We start from the raw sequence: 18,402 nt of genomic DNA on the forward strand, positions 1-18,402 counted from the left end.
GGTCATTGTCTTGTTGGAAGGTAAACCTTCGGCCCAGTCTGAGGTCCTGAGCACTCTGGAGAAGGTTTTTGTCCAGGATATCCCTGTACTTGGCCGCATTCATCTTTCCCTCGATTGCAACCAGTCGTCCTGTCCCTGCAGCTGAAAAACACCCCCACAGCATGATGCTGCAACCACCACGCTTCACTGTTGGGACTGTATTGGACAGGTGATGAGCAGTGCCTGGTTTTCTCCACACATACCGCTTAGAATTCTCTATGAATGGGAGCCAAAAGGCCAAAAAGTTCTATCTTGGTCTCATCAGACCAGAGAATCTTATTTCTGACCATCTTGGAGTCCTTCAGGTGTTTTTTCATGTGTCTTGCACTGAGGAGAGGCTTCCGTCGGGCCACTCTGCCATAAAGCCCCGACTGGTGGAGGACTGCAGTGATGGTTGACTTTCTACAACTTTCTCCCATCTCCCGACTGCATCTCTGGAGCTCAGCCACAGTGATCTTTGGGTTCTTCTTTACCTCTCTCACCAAGGCTCTTCTCCCCCGATAGCTCAGTTCGGTCGGACGGCCAGCTCTAGGAAGGGTTCTGGTCGACCAAACGTCTTCCATTTAAGGATTATGGAGGCCACTGTGCTCTTAGGAACCTTAAGTTCAGCAGAAATTTTTTTGTAACCTTGGCCAGATCTGTGTGTTGCCACAATTCTGTCTCTGAGCTCTTCAGGCAGTTCCTTTGACCTCATGATTCTCATTTGCTCTGACATGCACTGTGAGCTGTAAGGTCTTATATAGACAGGTGTGTGGCTTTCCTAATCAAGTCCAATCAGTATAATCAAACACAGCTGGACTCAAATGAAGGTGTAGAACCATCTCAAGGATGATCAGAAGAAATGGACAGCACCTGAGTTAAATATATGAGTGTCACAGCAAAGGGTCTGAATACTTAGGACCATGTGATATTTCAGTTTTTCTTTTTTAATAAATCTGCAAAAATGTCAACAATTCTGTGTTTTTCTGTCAATATGGGGTGTTGTGTGTACATTAATGAGGAAAAAAATGAACTTAAATGATTTTAGCAAATGGCTGCAATATAACAAAGAGTGAAAAATTTAAGGGGGTCTGAATACTTTCCGTACCCACTGTATGTTTAGACCACCTCTGCAATTCACCGGCATCATGTTGACAGATCAGATGAGGTAGGGGCTAATGAAAATGACACTTTTATGATAGTTTGATTGTAAAATAGCTATAGATCTATATGAGACTATTTTGAGTTAAACCCATTTCCTTGCATGACACTTTGACATTACAGTACAGAATGACTCTTTCGAAATTATCCTGAACATTTATTTCATGTGTCATTGAACGGAAGAAAGCCTCTCGGGAGCGCGCGTAACCGTCACATCCTTCTGATTTTCCTGGCAAAAACGACCCGAGTGCAGTCTACAAGCTTTTATAGACAACCAAGGAAGTCTCGTTTTTTTAATATTCGTTACACATTGGCAATAAAATGTGATTAATAAATGAACAACATTACATAGAGCTATATGTACATCCAATTTGATTATTACATTGCTGTGTTGATGCAGTAATTATATAGCAAAACATCAACAAAATATTTTTGAACCACAAACAAGTTTCTCTTATAATGTTAATAAGACATTATATTTAGACAAAATATATTTTGTACAAAAACACTGGTGTATAATGGTGTGTGGAGTGCAAAATAAGGCAATTTTAGCCATTTTTACACTGACCTTTAACTATAACATTAATGCCATAATATAGTATTTTGAATGTAAGAGTTTAAATGGTTTTCACAAAAGATGTTTTTAAAGAGATTTTGAACTTGACTGTGTGGAAAAAAGGCAGCTTTGACAAAAGAAAAAAAGTCATGCAGGTTTGGAACGACAAGAGGGTGAGTAAATGGTGACAGGTTTTTTATTTTGGGGTGAAAAAGAAAAAAGATATTAGAGATGACCTCTGCAGTTACGTTACCACATTTATCCAATGAAATAAAGCTTTTCAATGTGGCAGTGACTCAATGGCTTGTTAAATACATTTCCAATTATAATGAAGAGCTGATGTGGTGGATGACTGAAAGCATCAGTTCATCTTTATTACCGTCAGTTAATGAGAATCAATCTCATTCTCGTCTCATCTGAACTCTCTCAGGGTCGCAAATTATGAATTAGGATTATCATAATGAATTGTCTTAATATGAACCTTTCTTAGCAGAAGGTGAAAGTCTGACACGAGTTAAAAGTTTGAGTGCGGCGGCCTGTGAGCGATATGAGAGGAAATACGACTGGAGAGCGATAAACAGACAGATTGATTGAGTCGAGCATGAAGGACAAGCATCTCGTCTGCTGCATCCTTATAAATCCTGTCTATGGAGTAAAAAACAACTGGAGTTAAATAATTTTGACTCCATGACGTGTCCTCAGATGTTTCTCCTAAAAAAAAAAATTGTTTTCAGAAGAGATCTGAATAAAAAATAAAAAAGGTAATTGTGACTTTTTAATCTCGCAATTCTGACTTTATAACACACAATTGCAAGATATAAAGTCAGAATTGCGAGATACAAAGTTTGCAATTCTGACTTTTTCTCAAAAAATTTTGAGTTATAGTCAGAATTGTAAGATCTAAGTCTTTTTTTCCTCAGAATTGAACTTTATAACTTGCAATTGCGAGTTTATATCTCAAAATTCTAATAAAAGTCAGAATTGCGAGATGTAAACTCGCAGTTGTGAGATAAAAAGTCGCAATTTTATTTTTTATTTTTTATTTAGTTGGGAAAAAAAGCTTCCATAACAATCAAAAGTCAGAGAGCTCACATATTTTTCTTCAAATAATTTGAGCTGCTATTCACATTCCTTTTTACGGAGTGTGCGTCCCCTGTTGGCAAACGCTATTTACTCTAGCTCCGCCCTCCAATGTCTGCTTGGGCCACTCAAGTTTTAAAAAGATTCAGAATTCAACATCTTCAGTGGCGCAGCAGTAGCGAATACAGCTCACAGATCTGGCTTTTAACAATCGACTCAAATTCTAATTCACCTTTTGCCGAGCTTGCATTTATTTCCAATAAAAATTAAAATAATGTTCTAAAAGTGGAAATAAACTGCGAACGATTGTTTAATAATATTTAATGGGTAGGGTTAGGGGAAGATGTAGGGAAGGTTTTTATTCTTCCAATAAGGCAGCATCCATTTAATAATTTTAATATAATTATTTACACTCTGATGTTATTGCATCCTTTTAATGTACAAAAATACTGAGGTGCAAATAGTATCTGCCAATATAGCATCTAATTACTATTTACTCTTATTGCAAAGATCTGATATTTTTACATGGTGTAAATACAATCTATTGCTATTGGCATTTAGTGTAAATAGCATCTACCACTTAGAATATATTGCTATTTTCACTTAGTGCAAATAGCTGCAGCCCTTTCCCAGACAGCAACATCCGGCCCACATCTGGTATATGTGGATTACATGCGGACCAGATGTGGGCCGGATCCAGGCCGGCACTATGCTGCTGTCAGGGTTATTTTGTAGCTCAAACATGATCTCATTTACAGTGCTGGGTAGTAACTAATTTCATGTAATCTGGATTACTTAATCAGATTCCAAAACTAAAATACATGTAATTGGATTACTTTTTAAAATGTTCTTAATCAGATTTCAGTTACTTTTTATTGATTACATTACATGTTATTCACACAATGGCCGTAAATTGTTTGTTTGTTTGTTTGTTTGTTTTTTTTACTTAAAAATTAAGTCAATAATTTAACAGCACATTTGCATGTGTTCTCTCTTTGCGTTTTATTTTTGTATTAAATTGTTTTGTTGTTTTTATCTAAAAACTATTAACCTGCAGTTCCTCCACAAACCCACTTTTGGGAAACCCTAAAGTAATATAAAGTTTAATGCACTTCATGCTGTTGTCGATAAGTTTTTATTCTCTTTATATTTTTATATCACTATGATACAAGATTATCCTATTCAAATCCATGTGATTAAGCAATGAAAACTGTTTCATATCAGATTGCACGGAATTATTTGCACATAATATCTGTGGAGGAAACATCGAGCAGATATCAGATGCGTGTTTGTATGGCGATGGATCTCTGCTCTGATAAAGTGTTCATTTGCTCATCGCTGGTTTGCTGACTCTGCAAAAACAAAGTGCTGACTCTCTGCCATCGGCCACTCCATCCTGATCAGATTTGAATCAACAAAAACTTTGCTTTGGACAGCGATCCCACAACCAGAGGCTGCGAAGAGCAGCGGCGCTCCATACATCTCACTAACAGCCCCATTAGATCAGAATGAATCTCTCTGCGAAGAAGACAACAAGAAAAATCAATTCCCCTCTCTCTATTCTTTATCATTTGTAAAGAGATTGTTAAAATGAGACATTGATCCGTTTACGATCTCTTTATCAGGGACGTAATGTTAGTCTGGTGTACGAGGTCGTGACCTCCAGATGTCTAGTAATGGCAAGTAAATGTTACTATAGCCTATAAGCTTACAGATTTGTCCTTAATCACAGAAAAAGTTTATGTGGTAGTAGGTAAATACTCCAGTGATTTAGAAGTTCAATATTTCAGCTGACGGAAAATTAGTAGCACAAATCTACGAGGAACAGCATTCACCGCCTAAAAATATCTCATGATGTAAATTCTGACATGTCCTTGAGCAAGAAATACTAGTGGTGATGGGGGTAAAAATATAATTTCCAACTCATTGATTTCCTTTGGACAAAAATCTTTTACCCTACAGTGCCACTGTGTGGTTGATTGTGCACTCTTAAAAATGCTGGCGGAAGTGTGTGCATCTTTCTTTACAATAAACCACACTTGCCTTGATAATTTGTATTTAATGCATTGATGCAGACATTTTAAGCAAGGTTTAAGTCTCTAAATTTGTTTTGGGGCGACTGAATTGTTTGGGGTTTTTGTTCATTACTTAACATTGCTAATTTCATTAATTCATCTCTATAATGAACAATGAAAGCATTTGAAAGACAATGTATTTAATTGATCTATTTTATATTGATTCTATGTTTAACACTCTTTTTTAATCGCTCGATGTACTTGTTTTCCTGTTGTGTTGAACACTGGTTTGGTTGCATTGCTGATTTGGAATTTTGGCAACATCACACTTGGCAAAGTACTCTTGCGGTTGAGGCGAGGTCACCATGGCAACGAGCTGGAGCAGTTGTCACGCACAGGGACCCTCCGTGTTCTGGTCGCAGTTCCCGTGATTGTCCACTAGAGGCAGTCGCGACCTCATTACAACCTGATGCTTGTCGCTTGTGTGCGGGCAGTCAGGTCTAAACAGCAGCTTTCTCCATTTAAAAGGACATTTAAAAGTAGACGTGGACATTTCATGAGTCCTCATATTTAAATTAGCTTTAAAAACATACAAAAAAAAATGTTTTATTAAAAATGTAAAAATGCAGAATATTTTCTGTGATGGTTAGACTTAGGAGTAGGGGTAGTGTAGGGAGAATGTACAGTTTGTAGGCTACAGTATAAAAACCATTACGCCTATGGAATGTCCTCAATTTGATAGCAAAACAAACCTGAGTGTGTGTGTGTGTGTGTGTGTGTGTGTGTGTGTGTGTGTGTGTGTGAGAGAGAGAGAAAGAGAGAGCGAGAGAGTGTATGTGTGAGTGCAAGCTTGTGTGTGTGTGTGTGTGTGTGTGTGTGTGTGTGTGTGTGTGTGTGTGTGTGTGTGTGTGTGTGTGTGTGTTTAATGCAAGCGATATATTAATTGCAAATGGTTCTGACACAAGCCATTACCATCATGTTGTCATTCATATTCACATGCATTCACTTCAGCAATCAATGATATTTGAAAGCAACAAAAACACACTTATTGAGTAAAAAACTAACCCTTTAAAGGGTTAGTTCACCCAAAAATGAAAATAATGTCATTTATTACTCACCCTCATGTCGTTCCACACCCGTAAGACCTTCGTTAATCTTCGGAACACAAATTAAGATATTTTTGTTGAAATCCGATGGCTCAGTGAGGCCTGCATAACCAGCAATGACATTTCCTCTCTCAAGATCCATAAAGGTACTAAAAACATATTTAAATCAGTTCATGTGAGTACAGTGGTTCAATATTAATATTATAAAGCGACGAGAATATTTTTGGTGCGCCAAAAAAACAAAATAACGACTTATTTAGTGATGGCCGATTTCAAAACACTGCTTCAGGAAGCATCGGAGCATTATGAATCAGTGTATCGAATCATGATTCGGATGGCGTGTCAAACCGCCAAACTGCTGAAATCACGTGACTTTGACTCTCCGAACCGCTGATTTGACACACTGATTCATCTGTGCTCCGATGCTTCCTGAAGCAGTGTTTTGAAATCGGCTATTCTTTATTTTTGTTTTTTTGGCACTCCAAAAATATTCTCGTGGCTTTATAATATTAATATTGAACCACTGTACTCACATGACCTGATTTTTAGTGCATTAATGGATCTTGAGAGAGGAAATGTCATTGCTCCTATGCAGGCCTCACGGAGCCATCGGATTTCATCTAAAATATCTTAATTTGTTATCTGAAGATTAACAAAGGTCTTACAGGTGTGGAACGGCATGAGGGTGAGTAATAAATGACAGAATTGTCATTTTTGGGTGAACTAACCCTTTAAACCAGCGTCCGCACAGGGTCCAAAAATATACATCCGTACAGAAAGTTACTGCATCAAAACATCACTAGAAATCGAATCACTGAAAGTCTGACCACACATGTATCACATGTAAATCTCTGATTGCAGAGGTTCTTATCTGCTTTCCCACAGTTCTGTAGATCTACTGACCTTTAAAGATTATCACAGATTAAACAAGAGCAGAAATAAAATAAGTGTTAAAATATACAGCAGCTGAGCACATCAAATCAAGTACTAGAATCTAGTGAATATGCAATTTATTAAAAAGCAAATAGCACAGATCTGTCATTTGCTTTTTAATGAATTTTATACAGTAGATTAATGTTATCAGCTACTGACAGATAATGACAGTGCAACTTCTGATCGTTCTGACCTTACTGTCGTGGCCGCTCATTAAGCATATGACCCTGTAAGTTGAAACACATGTAATGTTTGTTTTATGATTATACTTTTAAAACTTTGATAGTGGCACAGAGAAAAAGCCTTTAATGGTTGGAGACTTTCGAATATTTAATTATAAATTACTTTTACAAATGGAAAATAATTGTCTGGATTGAGTTTGAGTCACAATAAGCAAAAGAACAAGTGTTTAATTTCACATTTCACATGCTTCAGTGGTTCAGCCGCTCATGGGAAACTGGCTCTCCATTTAGATTTCTTTTTTAGAAGAAAAAAATCACACAGGAATGAGATTGAGATAAAGGACTGACGTTATTATTTCAGAATTTGTTTTAATACAAAGACTGCGGATACAGACATACAGAGTCACAGACTGATGTGTTTAATTAGTACACACACATACACACACGATTTGATAACACTGGAAATGTAAAATCCCCAGCTCATATAGAGTCTTGGAGTTCAAAAGTTAACTGAAAATGTCAGACAAATAAATACAAAAACTTTTTAATAATTAAGAAGTGGCTCTTTCAGAAGTCTAAGAAAGAAAATGTGAAAATAGTTCCATAATTGTGATTAAAAGCATTTTGTTCATCTTGTGCTGAATGTTATTTGGGTAACACTTTACAGTAAGGTGTCATTTGTTAATATAAGTTGATGCATTAATATGAACTATAATAAGCAATGTAATTTACAGCATTTAATAGCCTTTATTAATGTTAGTTTATAAAAATCTTAATGTCCGTGTTCACAGTGCATTAATGTTAACAGGTATAACTTTTGATCTTAAAAATGGTAGACGTATTGTTGATTCTTAGTTCATGTTAAAGGGATGGTTGATTATGATTTCACTTTTTTAACTTTAGTTAGTGTGTAATGTTGCTGTTTGAGCATAAACATCTGCAAAGTTATGGAAAGCGGGCTGGGAGCAGCAGCTCATTTGCATTTAAAGGGACACACACAAAAACAGTGTTTTTTTGCTCACACCCACATAGGTGCAAATTTGACAAGCTATAATAAATGATCTGTGGGGAATTTGAGCTGAAACTTCACAGACACATTCTGGGGACACCAGAGACTTATATTACATCTTGTGAAAGGGGCGTAATAGGTCACCATTAACTAATGAAACTTCATTGTTAAGTGTTACCTATATTTGTTCTTAATTGATTTTAAAATGAATTGGTTGTATTTTAGTATTATTTACAATGATTGGCTTTTATATTTGGGTCCATAAATCAGGGTACAAATACAATAAAATTGATAAAAAATAATGATATGAAGAATGGCCTGCTGTCCTTTATTTCCTAAACCAACCCTAGGCAAAAGTTGACTCAAGAGCACATACAACATTCACTCATCACAATACATATGTTCTCACAAAATAATAAAAATTCCTGTTAATGTCTGAAACTCTGAATTATGCACATGTTTTAATCCTTTTTCTCCACGCTGAGGCCTGCCAGCATAAGATCTTTCACAAAGGGGAAGATGTTGTTGATCAGGCAGGTGAAATAGTGGAACCAGGGGTAGAAGGCCTCTTTCTGACGGGTCGCCCCGGCTTTGATGATGCTCAGAGCGGCTTCACTGGCAGGGTAGGCAGTCATCGTGGTGAATCCTCTGCAGAAAGATTTGAGAGAGAGAATAATTATAGGTGATTCTCATGAAAACACATTCAAGTCATTTTCATCCCATAATTAAGTTGTTTTGGATTAAAAGCGTCAGCCAAAATATATTAAGGTATAACAAGATATAAAAAAAGGCAAACCACAGCTACAGGTTTTATTTTACTATGCAAAAAAAAAAACAAAAAACAGAAAAAAGCTCAGGTAAAAGCATGCATTGTCTACAACATAACCAGTTATTAACATTTTATTGGTTCTCTCTCTCTTGTTTTTGCATGTGTTCATGTCAGCCTGGCTGTTGTTTTTTTATTGCATTATAAATAAAACAAATAAAACAACTGACTCCAAGTACATTTACACAATATGCTTATGAAACCTGTATATATATATATATATATATATATATATATATATATATATATATATATATATATATATATATATATATATATATATATATATATATATATATTCACAAGTTTGGGGTCAGTGTGTTTTTTTTTTTTTTTTAATTAATAATTTTATTCATCAAGGATGCATTCAATTGATCAAAAGTGTCAGTAAAGACATTTATAATGTTACAAAAGATTTAATTCAAATAAATGTTGTTCTTTTGAACTTTCTAAAAGAATATTGAAAAAAAAATGTATAATGGTTTCCACAAAAAATATGTTTTCAACACTGATAATAATCAGAATTTATGTTTCTTGAGCAGCAAATCAGCATATTAGAATGATTTCCGAAGGATCATGTGACACTGAAGACCAGAGTTATGATGCTAAATATATTCAAATAGAAAACACTTATTTTAATTAATTGAATTATTTTGCTTATTTCAGTTATTTATAAAATGTTATTATCAGAAGTCTGATTACACTGAATTCAGCATAAACTGTGCTACAATAATATGTGAGCAGCATGTCCCGTATGTAAAATGTATTTTTTTTAGAAAATCATGTTCATACATAGTTATATATATTAAATAAATAAATAAATAAATTGCATCACTGAAATAACAACATCAAAAACATACTAAACATCTGTGAATTGACAGGTGAAAATCTGTTATGAAAAAAAAGAAAAGAAAAATATGAGCCGGTCGAGCTTCACTCAGTCAATCGTGTCAGTGTGTGTGAAGATGAATGATCCATGAGAAGCTGAATGGCATCTGGTGTCAAGATTTTAGTTATGTTTAGCACATTGTTCTGTTCGCTATAACAGATCACCAAGGTAACAAGATAAATGTGCCTGAGGACAAACTAGTTCATAAACTGCTTCCTAATATATCTTGAGTGACGCACAGAATAGAATGGAAACATTTATTGCATTTTGGACCGCAGCACCATGTCCTCGAAACATTTTAACAGAACAAACATTTAATTAATAATAATAAAATACAACTTTTGATTTTAATGTTGTAGTAAATGTTGAAATGGGTTTTCTAATATATTTATATATCTACAATGATTAATAAATTGTAAACAAATCATTCTTACAATTTTAAAGATAAGATATTCCATAAAATGACAATAATGATTATTAAAAACCAGCAACCTGATGTAACATTTAAGAAGTAAACTTCAGAGGTCTGTAGCATTATTAAACATGATATACTGTTTGCTATATGATAGAAATGTTGATTCAAGAAAATAGTTGTAAGATCCTAACCAATTATAATTTACTTGATGAAGGTGATAATCATTAAAAAGGGAAAGTTTGCAGTATCAGAAGTGATAAAGTTAGTCAGTGTCATCAATTCTGTCTGTAGTGGAAAACAAACCTGGTCTTATTCATGGCCGTCTCTGTGTCGATCAGTCCAAGGATCATGATGGACACAGACACATTGCTCTTCTGGATTGCCAGTTCATTCTGCAGCGCTCCGAAGAATCCGTTCATCGCAAACTTAGTAGAGGTGTATGGAGCCACAAATGGAGTCGCCAACTTACCTGAATCAGGGAGGAAAACAGCATTAACCTTTAGTAATTTATAACTGAATGTGACTGACCTTTAGTAGCACTAAAATTCAGTCAACAAATGCCTTTACACAAAAAAACAATGCATCCCAGTTCACAAAAAAATGGCACCAAAAAGAAAATAAAAATGTAAAAAAATATTAAATTATTTTTAATATTTATAATGGATAGCTAAGCAATGCCACACAAGCAAGAGTGCGGTTTTCCCGAATATCAGCACGTTTGAAGTGTCATATTGATTTAACAATTCAGTAAAAAAAGAAGTTACTATTGGGTGACTTACATTTCCTTTTTTTTTCTCAGTTTCACCAGTTAAAATAATTCCAAACAAATCCACAGCCATTGTGCATCTCAGAGCAACACAGTAATGTTTTGTTAGTTTTTGAATGAATCATTGTAATGAATGACTCAGCGACTCACTCATAAAGCTGCATCCGAAATCACATACTTCCCTACTATATAGTAGGTGAAAAACTGTATGTGACAAAAGATGAATGTCTGAATTCACAGTACTTATAAAAGAGTAGACCTACTACTTCTGGCGAGATTCTGAAGTGTGTATATGATGGACATATGACTGGAGAGGATTTGTGAATGGCAGTGAAGCGATGCAGCTGGCGCTGGTAGGTCACATGATAGTGTCAACATGGCGAACGAATTACATTCATACTGCACACACTCATACTATATAAAATACTTTTTAGCAGTCGTGAAGTAATTACTTATTCAAAATAAGTTTCTATCTCGAGAGTATGTGATTTCGGACACAGCTTTGTCCCCGAATGAATCAGCCACTTTAAACGAATCGTTTGACTGAATGATTCAATGACTCACTCGTTGAGACAATGATTTGCTGCCACCTACTGGTTGTTTAGTTACATACTTAAAAGTATTTCATCAGAGATAGAATGTGTGGATTGTGGTCCTTAGAATGTGTTTATAAATAGACTATTATGTGTGAAATATGAGATGTTAAATGTAAAAAATAACAGAGATAATGAAGTAATTGCAGTCACATTGCATGAAATGCTTTTGTCTGTCATTTTTTCCTCATATGGTGGGGGGTTGGGGGACCTGCAACTCTAGCTGAATCATAAAAGTGCTTTTAACTTTTAAGTTAAATTTAGATTAATTTGAACTAAACATGCACCAACAAAGTTAGACTCACCTGCCAATGAGGAAACTACAATGATGGAACCGGCAGATTTTTCCAGCACAGGAAGTGCTGCTCCGGTCATCTGCACGTAACTCACAAAATTCACCTGCAACAAATCAGTGTGAAAAGAAAATGAAGAAATCCACATGTTGAAACACCGGCTCAACAAAAGCACAGAAAGCCATTCTCTCACGTTCTTCACCTGCATGATTGACCTGACGTGGTCCGCGTCTCTGTTCCAGAACTCAACGTTGGTGTTTCCAACATGATTCAACACTAGAAAGTCCAGTCCACCTGCAGGACACAAATACACGATATATACTACCAGACAAAAGTTTGGAATAATTCAGGAGTAATTCATTTTTGAAAGAAGTCTCTTATGCTCACAAAAGCTGCATTTATTTGATCAAAAACACAGTAAAAACAGTAATATTGTGAAATATTATTAACATTTAAAAGAACTGTTTTCTATGTGAATATGTTTTAAAATATAATTTATTCCTGTGATGCAAAGCTGAATTTTCAGCATCATTACTCCAGTCTTCAGTGTCACATGATCCTTCAGAAATCATTCTAATATGCTGATCTGCTGCTCAAGAAACACTTCTGATTATTAATGGTGAAAACCTTTCAAAAGTTTGGGATAAGTGATTTAAAAGAAAGAAAGGAAGAAATTAAATAGTTTAAAAAGTGACAGTGAAAACATTTATTCACAAAAGTTTTCTATTTCAGATAATAAATGTTTTTTTTTAACTTTCTATTCATATCCTGAAACTAAAGTCCTATTGTTTCCCCCCGAAACAATATTAAGCAGCAAAAAACATTTTCAACATTGATTCAAATAAGAACCATTATTAATAATTGAGCAAAAATAATAATTGATAGCAAATCATCATATTAGAATGATAATTAGAATGATTTCTGAAGGATCATGTGACACTGAAGACTGGAGTAATGATGCTGAAAATTCAGCTTTGATCACAGGAATAAATTACTTTGTAAAATATATTCACATTGAAAACAGCTATTTTAAATTGTAATAATATTTCACAATATTACTGTTTTTACTGTATTTTTTGATCAAATAAATGCAGCCATGGTGAGACCTTTCAAAAACATGACAAAATCATAATTATTCAAAAAAAATGTTGACTGGTAATGTATATATTGCATAATATATTGAACCATTTCTCACCCAGTTTTTCCACAGCATATTTAACAACTCTCTCGGGGTCAGCGGGGTCAGACATGTCTCCGGTCATGTACATCATCTTCTTTGCACCCAGTTTCACACACTTTTGTGCCACCTGAACATCCACAGCACACTTTCATTTGCTCATCAAAGTTTTGGCTGCACTTTATTTTACAGTACGTGTACTTACAGTGTACTTAATTAAGAAAGTACTTGTTAATGCAAGGTAACTATGTGGAACTGACCTTTTTTAAAGCCTCTAATCGCCTCGCAGTGATGATGATCTGAGCTCCAAACTTTGAGTAATGATAGGCCATCTGCTCCCCGATCCCTGAACTGGCCCCTGTGATCAACACTCGGGTCCCCCGAACTGATTCTATGTGAAGAACACACTGGTCTCTCAGTGTAATCCAGCACAAGTCATTCTTAACCAAACCCGCCACTTGATCATAGGATTTATTAAGGCTTGAACTCCAACAAAGGTTAAAACATAACGGTTAGAAGCAACTTAAAGGATTAGTCCACTTTCCTGATCATTTACTCTCCCCCATGTCATCCAAGATGTCCATGTCCTTCTTTCTTCAGTCCAAAAGAAATAAAGGTTTTTGATGAAAACATTCCAGGATTATTCTCCTTATTTACATTTACATTTACATTTAGTCATTTAGCAGACGCTTTTATCCAAAGCGACTTACAAATGAGAGTAGTAGAATCAATTAAATCAACATGAGAACAACAGTGTATAAGTGCTGAGTGAAGTCACAGTTATGTCAGTAAAGTGCTCATAGCGAATTCTTTTTTTTTTTTTTTTTTTTTCTTTTAAATAAATAAATACACAGATAGGAGAAGAATATTAGTCAAGGTAAGTGCTACTACTACTGGGTCAAGTGCTGACGAAAAAGATACGTCTTTAGCATTTTTTTGAAAATGGCTAGAGACTCGGCTGCTCGGATAGAGCGTGGTAGGTCATTCCACCAGCCAGGAACAGTCCCGGAGAAGGTCCGTGAGAGTGATTTTGTGCCCCTATGTGATGGCACCACAAGGCGCCGTTCACTTGCAGAACGCAGGTTTCTGGAGGGCGCGTAAGTCTGAAGTAGTGAGTTAAGGTATAGCGGTGCAGAGCCAGCTGTCGTTCTGTAAGCAAACATCAGAGCCTTGAATTGGATGCGAGCAGCTACTGGCAGCCAATGCAGACTGATGAAGAGAGGAGTGACGTGTGCTCTCTTCGGTTCGTTGAAGACCAGTCTTGCTGCAGCATTTTGGATCAGTTGTAGAGGCTTGATAGTGCATGCTGGAAGGCCAGCCAAGAGAGCATTACAGTAGTCCAGTCTGGATAGAACAAGAGCTTGGACAAGAATTTGTGTGGAATGTTCAGATAGGAAGGGTCTAATCTTCCTGATGTTGTACAAGGCAAATCTGCAAGACCGGGTCGTTGCTGCAACATGATCTGTGAAGGTTAGACCAGCATCCATCACCACTCCAAGGTTTCTGGCTGTCCTGGAAGGAGTGATGGTTGAAGACCCAAGTTGAACTGAAAGGTTGTGATGAAGTGTTGGGTTTGCACCGATCACAAGCAGTTCCGTTTTTGCAAGGTTGAGTTGGAGGTGGTGGTCCTTCATCCAGGCAGAAATGGCTGTCAGGCAGGCTGTGATGCGACCAGCAACTGTCGGATCATCTGGTTGGAATGAGAGGTAGAGTTGTGTGTCATCAGCATAACAGTGATGGGAGAAACCATGATCCTGAATGACCGATCCTAGTGATGACGTGTAGATGGAGAAGAGAAGTGGACCAAGCACAGAGCCCTGAGGTACCCCAGTAGCAAGATGATGTGACTTGGACACCTCACCTCTCCAAGATACCCTGAAGGACCTACCTGAGAGGTAAGACTCGAACCACTGGAGCGCGGTTCCCGTGATGCCCTTCGACATGAGTGTAGACAGGAGGATCTGGTGGTTCACTGTGTCAAAGGCAGCAGACAGGTCCAGCAAGATGAGTACTGATGATTTTGAAGATGCTCGTGCCAGTCTCAGGGCTTCAGTGACTGAGAGCAGGGCAGTCTCAGTAGAGTGGCCACTCTTGAAACCAGACTGGTGGTTGTCAAGGAGGTTGTTCTGTGAGAGATAAGTAGACAGTTGGTTGAATACAACTCTCTCAAGTGTCTTAGCAATGAAAGGAAGAAGGGATACTGGTCTGTATAAGGGATACTGGTCTGGCCTTATAATGGACTTCAATTGGCCCCAAACGGTTGAAGGTCAAAATTACAGTTTCAGTGCAGCTTCAAAGAGCTTTAAATGATACCAGACGAGGAATAAGTGTCTGACAAGGAATACTGCCTTCAGCAGCGTCTACACTGACGGAATTCTAATAGAGAAGAAGAAGAAGAAGAGAGCTAGTTCAAAATGAGCGTCCGGTTAAAACGTATGTAATTTCTTTTGGACTGAAGAAAGAAGGACATGGAGATTTTGGATGACATGGGGCATAAATTATCAGGAAATTTTTATTTTAAAAGTAGACTAATCCTTGAAAGGCTTAGTTCACCCAAAAATGAAAATTTATGTTATTAAGTACTCACCCTCATGTTGTTCCAAATATGTAAATATTAAATTGGTAAAAAAAAAATAAATAAATAAAAATGTGTGTGTGTGTGTGCAAATAAAGCACATGTCACTTCACAAAATTGGAGTCACATGGATTACTTTAATGATGTCTTTACTGCCTTTCTGGGCCTTGAAAGTGGTAGTTGTCAATGGAGGGACAGAAAGCTTTCAGATTTCATCAAAAATATCTTCATTTGTGTTCTGAAGATGAATGGGTTTGGAATGACATGAGGGTGAGTAATTATTGACAGAATTTCCATTTTTGGGTGAACTAATCCTTATAAAGTCTACTGTATCATGTTTTATCCATGCATTTTTAAGGCCTCTAAATTATAACCATGATCAAAATTCTGAAAACCCTGTTGGACACAATCTACATGCTAAAAAAAAAAAAAAAAAGTATAAACTATCAATTGGACGACAGAAGGCAAGTAAAAGGCTGTTTAGTATAAATGTAAAAACGTCTTTTTGCTGTGAAATCTTTACTCATTTTTATAAAGTAATCATAAAATTATCTTTTATATTGTTAGTAATATTTCAAGATAAACACTTACTAGACTGAAGCAACTTTATTTGATTATCAATACATCATTTTTTAGAAAAATCATGCGAGTGTCAAATATGATCCATCAGGTTTTTACCTTCACTCTCATTGTATTGCATTACAGGGCTTTATTCATAAAAATAAGCATTTAAATATCATCTTACTATGACATATTATTGGAGATATAGAGTGACGACTGATATTTATATTCATTTTATGTCATTAGTCTGCGATACTGTTATAAAGACTTCATTGATTTACATTATTATCAGAATTTCATCTTACTTTTTGGCCATATAAATATATAAATATCAGTAAATGCACCAAATTGCACCAATATATATATATATATATATATATATATATATATATATATATATATATATATATATATATATATATATATATATACTTTTTAAAAATATATAGATGTTTCTGACTTTCATATGTTATGATTTACAGAGTAAAAAGTCCTTTTAATTCTATATATTACATAAAGTTATAATCTCTAGATCATCACCATGTATTTTCACCAATGTTCATATGAACAAGTTACATAACCATGATAAATGAGTCTGCCAACAGTTTTCATGACAAGATGCCAATATAATCTTTTATCTGGTTAATGTTCTAGTGAAATACTTGAAAAACATTTTAAGTTTATGTATTTATAGTTTAAGTTTGGTTACAAAGCCTGTGTTTAAACCATCTACAAAATATGAATGCCTTTGGAAAACGCAAGGCTTTATATGTTTATTCTTGGTTAGTTTTCATTTCTAATGCTAGATTGTGTTTTACATGCAAATATATAAACTGCCCACACAAATAGCTTTAAAACTCATTTTCAGGATTTCTCAAAGTAGGCTACAACACACTAGAATATCTGAAGAGATGGCATGCAATAATAAAAATGAGCATATTATTGTGAAGCTGTTGTCCTGACCTGGATCAAACGTATCTCTCCACATGTAGGCCGTGAGGGCAGCGCTCAGCAGAAAAGCACTCAAATATGCCTTCATTTTCACTTCTATCCTCAATCAGAAGCTTGCCGTCTGAATCCTGTGCGTGTGCATTGAGAAATGTCCCGTCTGAAGCCACTTCTGTCTGCATGTGTTACACCTACTGCAGAGTCATAAAGCATGACTGATCACCCATTTTAACCTGCCTGACATTCTGGATGATGACCCACAGTTCAATGCTCACGAGGCTGAAGGTCTGGCAGTGCCGTTTACATTTCCAAACAGATGAAAGAAGAAAAAACTGATGCATAATAGGTAGAAAATTCAAAGTGCTCTATTGTTCTGTGTGACATTTTAAATAGCTAAAACATTTACAGTTCACGGCTTCATGCATAGCATATGGATCAAAATCAGGGTTATTATTAACTAAAACATTTCTGTTAATTGAAATACAGCTGAAATAAAATAAAATACATATTAGTTGAAAAACTTGAACTAAACGAAAATTAGAAATGTTGCCTTGGCAATAAACTGAAATAAGTTTTAGTTGAAGCACTAAAATCATTAACTGGAAATAAATAAAAACTAAAACTGAAATAAAATAAAATTAAATTAAACCTAAATAGCAATATTGACAAAAGCACATAACAAAATTACTAAAAATTAAACTAAATTTTAAAAACTAAAACAATAAAAGCTAATTCAAAATATTAATAAAACAAATAAAAAATAGCACTAGGTCACTCTCATGACAATTTGTAGTAAAGATACATATTTACAACACAATTCTGCTTTAACACATCATAAAAAAAAAAATATCCTGACTTGAAACAATCTTTTTAAGTATATTTATGTTATGTTTTATGTATGAAATGTTTGTAAGGCTAACTCATATTGCTTTCAAATTTTGTGAAGTATGAAATAACTTCTATTAGTAGCCTAAAACATAAATTATACAATCAAATACAGACCTATCTGGTAATTCTAGTTAAAAGCCCTAGAACTTTCCTTAACCTTACCGTTTTAGTAAAATTAAAATTTACTGTAGAGTTTCATAATTGCATTTCACAGAGAGAGAGAGGTTTTGATGACATCCCCTAATTGGCTGTCTCATCATAGGGGGCGTATCTTGTAGTAAGGCTTATTTGTAGGGGTGTGGTTTGTAGCACTGCAGGACGCAGACAGTCGGACACACTTGGAAAATTCTGTCAATGGTGGGGAAAAAGTTAAACCGTGTTTTTACATTGTGTGCATCTTATACAGTACAG

General features: G+C 35.5%; 1 protein-coding gene across 1 annotated transcript; it reads right to left on the reverse strand.

The window, feature by feature from the left end:
• Window positions 1-7,441: 7,441 nt before the first annotated feature.
• On the reverse strand, window positions 7,442-17,322 carry hsd11b1lb (hydroxysteroid (11-beta) dehydrogenase 1-like b). The gene is made up of 7 exons (XM_067363272.1): window positions 17,119-17,322; window positions 13,280-13,410; window positions 13,038-13,149; window positions 12,045-12,136; window positions 11,855-11,948; window positions 10,494-10,659; window positions 7,442-8,708 (listed from the first exon to the last, which is right to left on the reverse strand). Exons 1-7 carry the CDS (start codon window positions 17,192-17,194, stop codon window positions 8,522-8,524), a joined length of 858 nt encoding a protein of 285 aa, XP_067219373.1. The 5' UTR covers window positions 17,195-17,322; the 3' UTR covers window positions 7,442-8,521.
• Window positions 17,323-18,402: the final 1,080 nt, after the last annotated feature.

Source organism: Chanodichthys erythropterus, chromosome 16, assembly GCF_024489055.1.
Source record: "Chanodichthys erythropterus isolate Z2021 chromosome 16, ASM2448905v1, whole genome shotgun sequence".
Lineage (NCBI taxonomy): Eukaryota > Metazoa > Chordata > Actinopteri > Cypriniformes > Xenocyprididae > Chanodichthys > Chanodichthys erythropterus.